We start from the raw sequence: 4,480 nt of genomic DNA on the forward strand, positions 1-4,480 counted from the left end.
AAATACTGCCATCTGCTGGTTCCCTAGTAAATCACATTAAGCCTGTGGCAAAGAACCTTGGTGTTTGGTTTGATAGTAATTTAAATTTCGAGGAGCACACCACAAAGCTTGTTCAATCATGTTTTTATCAACTTAGAAATATAGCAAAAATTCGATCTATGTTAACTTTTAAGGACACCGAGACCATTTTACACGCCTTCATCTCATCACACCTGGATTATTGCAACAGCCTTTTCACCTGTTTAACCCAAAAATCTATTGATCGACTCCAGACTGTCCAGAACTCAGCTGCCAGGCTTTTAACCAGAACAAAGAAATATGACCACATTACTCCTATTTTAGCTTCATTACACTGGCTCCCAGTATGTTTTAGAATTGACTTTAAAATTCTATTGATCACTTTTAAAGCTCTTCATGGCCTCTCGCCTTGTTATATTTCTGAACTTTTAGTCCCATACGCACCAGCACGTACCTTGAGATCCTCGGGCAGAGGTCTGTTGTCTGTTCCAGAGTCTCGACTGAAAACTAAAGGGGACAGAACGTTCGCTGTCAGGGCCCCGAGGCTCTGGAACAGCCTGCCCGAGGAAATCAGGTCGGCTGAGTCAGTGAACTCCCTTAAGTCCCTTCTTAAAACATACTTTTATAGGAGAGCCTTTCCCTTATTTGACTTTACTTTATCCCTTTTATTTTATTCTATTTTACTAATTTTATATTTATCTGTATTTTAGTCTTTTCAATGTTTTCATGCTTTTATCTTGTATTGTTTTTTGTATTATTGTCTCTTGGGTATTATTGTCTTCACACTTGTTAAAGCACTTTGTAACTTGTTTTTGAAAAGTGCTCTACAAATAAAGATCATTATTATTATTATTATTATTATTATAACTCAGCCGGCACATCTTCACCACCTGTACATATGGACTGTAAATTAAAAATGTCTGGACAGCTCTCACACCATCGCTACTCTCCATGCTTATCAGTCCTCATGATGCAGACCAAACAACAAAACCGAGATAAAAAAATCCTCCAATTTCAAATAATCTCCCAGGGTGGGGACACCACTGACTGAAGCCATCATTTTGGCGAGGTGTGAAGCCTTCTCTGTATGATTGCTGTAAATATATTAATACTGCTTAAGACTTGTGAATAATGCTGCATGGCTGTGCAATGGCACTGCAGAGGACCGTGCGAACGGAAGGATTAGAGAAATTACTATTTCCTGGCCCGTGATGATAACTGGCTAATACTTTTCCAAATCCCTAGAGTCGTGCTCTTGGATCTTTGTGCTGAACTGGGTCCAGCATTAGACATACCAACCAGACAGAACCGTGCCGTCCCGGTACAAATACAAGTAGGCTATAACCACTGTTTCTGGCAGTGAGAATGAGCCGACAGCAGATTTTCGGTTACCTTTCTACCTAAAGTCTTTGTTTAGAATAATATAAATCTATTAAACTCTCTGAATTTTTTTTGTTTGTGAACAAGCTGCATCAAACAATATGTAGGCTACTTTCCTAACTTCCACCCCACAAATTCCTCGATTTCTGTATCAGAAAAACTTTCGTCTTTTTTGACATCTACTTTATGTCAGACCTTGTCTTCTTCATTTCAGCCATTATAAGTCTGAGCATTGACTGTTATTGTGACCCTCTGCCACTGTTGTTTTGTGCTTGTTGCTGATTCAAGAGTACAAATCATCAAATAAAATATTTCTTCTCGCCTCCATTTCACTGATCAGCACCTTGATCTGGCACTCAGTGTAGTTTCTCTTTTTCACTGTTTTGCAGCAGGATTGGCGTATTTCTGGTCATTTGAATAGTAATTTATGGGAAGAGCCAATGCTGGGTATGTGGATCGTGCATGTGCGCTCACTTTTACGGTGCTTGGGATGTATAAAGGAAAGGTGTGCAGGACCAGGTGTACGCCTGGTTTTATACATGTGGATATTTCTGTGCGTACGTACTTTTCAAATTCTGAGTATGCCATCTTTCAGTATGAAAGCTGCGCAGTCTTTTATACATGAGTCCCCAGGAGATTCTAGGTGGATGTTTGATCAATTTGGCAATAGTGACACTTTGGTCCCAACTGCACAGACAAAGCATTCTGACTTTGCACAAGCTCTGATTCTTCTCCATAGCGATTGCAGCTGAGGTTCATGGGTATTGCAGTATTTAGATTTCTCAGTAACAAAGGTGAATTTATTGATCACTGATTGCCAGACCATGTCACAAGAGTGTCCACAAGACTTACATGCTGCTGATTAACACTAAATCAACCAAAGAACTTATTCAAATGCAACTTTATACTTCCAGAAACAATGGCACCCCCCACTTTGCAACTCTTACTTTGACCTTCATCATCACCACTGTCCTGCATATTCACCTTCATCACAGTCTCAAACATGGGGATGAGGACGAACTTAATGAAGCCGATCTGAGCTGTCGGCTTGGTGACCTTTTCTCTATCCATGAACGGAGCCACAGGAAGCCCCTCAGCCTTCTCCCTGTCACTCTGAGCAGCATGGACAGACAGAGAACAGCAAACTACAATCAACATGATTTTCAGTAACATGAGGGAGAAATGGTCTTCTGCTGACTCTTTGCGCATTCACTGAAATGAATGGAGCTATAGGTGAATTATGCAACTTCGTGTGCGAGGTCATGCCCATTTTATATTGATCTTTTATCATATATCAAACATCAGATAGTGTTGTCGTTGCTAACAGGACTTTGGTGGACCCACCTGCATGAAGTACTCCTCCAGTAGGCAGTCAACCCAGGGCTCAGCCACCTCCATGGGCCGCACCTCGTTGGAGATGTCGCAGCATTTGATAAGCACCATCTTCAGCTGCACAGAGCACAGGGTCCGAGGCCAAAGGTCACCACGAAGGTTATTATGACCAGTGAATGCAAAAGTGCACAGCATACAGTGGTACAATGAGATGGGATGCTGAGATTTAATGAATGACTTTGCTGCTACATTTACTTTGAATTACATCCTCCTACAAGGCTAATCTGACTCTAATGATGGCTAAAAACTGCATGCATAATTAACTTTGACAATGATTTTATTCCTGTAAATATACAATGTGTGTGTGTGACATCTGTGATCTGCTTATTTAAGTATCAAATGTAATACTGTGCGAGGTCCCTATTGAAACTGAAGGGATTTTTTCTTTCTTTTTTCTGCAAAGTAACCTCAATTTTGGGGGGCTAAACACACTCGAAAACTCACCAAAGTTTGCACAAAATTCAGGAGTGGTGAAAAATTTCGTATTTTATGGGTTTTGCTCATAAGCATGGCAAAATGGCTCGCTAGCGCCCCCTACAGCGCCCCGGACTAAGTTTCACCTACGTGCAAGAAATTTGGTTTTGTGGTACGTGTATCATGTCACATGTACAAAAAAAAGCCTCTTGGCATCATTACCTAAACCCAACAGGAAGTCAGCCCTTTTGGATTTAATGGTAATTTTTGGCGATTTACATACTGTACTTACTAACAAACCCCTCCTAGGGAATTAGTCCGATCGACTTAAAATTTTCGCTGTGCACTCTACACCCATTGACGATTAAAAGTTGTACAAACGGTTATACCAGTCGACCAGTTTGCCTGTGGCGTGCTGTTAAAAATTGATGATTCGTCATGAAACAGGAAGTTGTAATAACTTCTTTATACATGCTCACAACTGCACCAAATTTCATATGTATAGTAAGAGTCCTGCCCTGAACACATCCTCATGCTAACATTCACTCAAAGCCATTGCGCCACCTGCTGGCAACAGGAAGTGACCTTTAACGAAGTAGCCCCCGCGGCACATTTCCACTACGTGTACGAAATTTCGGTGGTACATGTATCATGTCCAGACATACAAAAAAGCCTTCTGGAGCCATTTCCTAAACCCAACAGGAAGTCAGCCATTTATTTATTTATTTAACAGGGACAATGCACGATATATGTATTACACCAGATTTAACTGAAAGCTAATTCCCATCTGCAGTCCCTGGGCAGGTGCCAATAGCATGGAAAAATATTACAAAAAATAAAAATAAAAAAACCCAAAACCAAACCATATACAGTGGGTATGGAAAGTATTCAGACCCCTTTAAATTTTTCACTCTTTGTTTCATTGCAGCCATTTTCCAAAAATCAAAAAAGTTCATTTTATTTCTCAGTAATATACACTCAGCACCCCATCTTGACAGAAAAAAACAGAAATGTAGAAATTTTTGCAAATTTATTAAAAAAGAAAAACTGAAATATCACATGGTCATAAGTATTCAGACCCTTTGCCCTTTACACTCATATTTAACTCAGGTGCTGTCTATTTCTTCTGATCATCCTTGAGATGGTTCTACACCTTCATTTGAGTCCAGCTGTGTTTGATTATACTGATTGGACTTGATTAGGAAAGCCACACACCTGTCTATATAAGACCTTACAGCTCACAGTGCATGTCAGAGCAAATGAGAATCATGAGGTC

At 40.2% G+C, this 4,480-nt stretch overlaps 1 protein-coding gene across 6 annotated transcripts in view; it reads right to left on the reverse strand.

The window, feature by feature from the left end:
• pde9aa (phosphodiesterase 9aa) overlaps window positions 1-4,480 on the reverse strand; it is a 114,494-nt gene that overhangs the window by 2,790 nt on the left and 107,224 nt on the right. For all 6 annotated transcript variants that reach the window (XM_046053290.1, XM_046053288.1, XM_046053289.1 and 3 more), the window contains 2 exons: window positions 2,743-2,847; window positions 2,383-2,511 (listed from right to left, as the gene is read on the reverse strand). In XM_046053290.1, coding sequence (XP_045909246.1) covers window positions 2,383-2,511; window positions 2,743-2,847 — 234 coding nt within the window. The remainder of the gene's footprint in view (window positions 1-2,382; window positions 2,512-2,742; window positions 2,848-4,480) is intronic.

This window comes from Micropterus dolomieu, linkage group LG07 (assembly GCF_021292245.1).
Source record: "Micropterus dolomieu isolate WLL.071019.BEF.003 ecotype Adirondacks linkage group LG07, ASM2129224v1, whole genome shotgun sequence".
NCBI lineage: Eukaryota > Metazoa > Chordata > Actinopteri > Centrarchiformes > Centrarchidae > Micropterus > Micropterus dolomieu.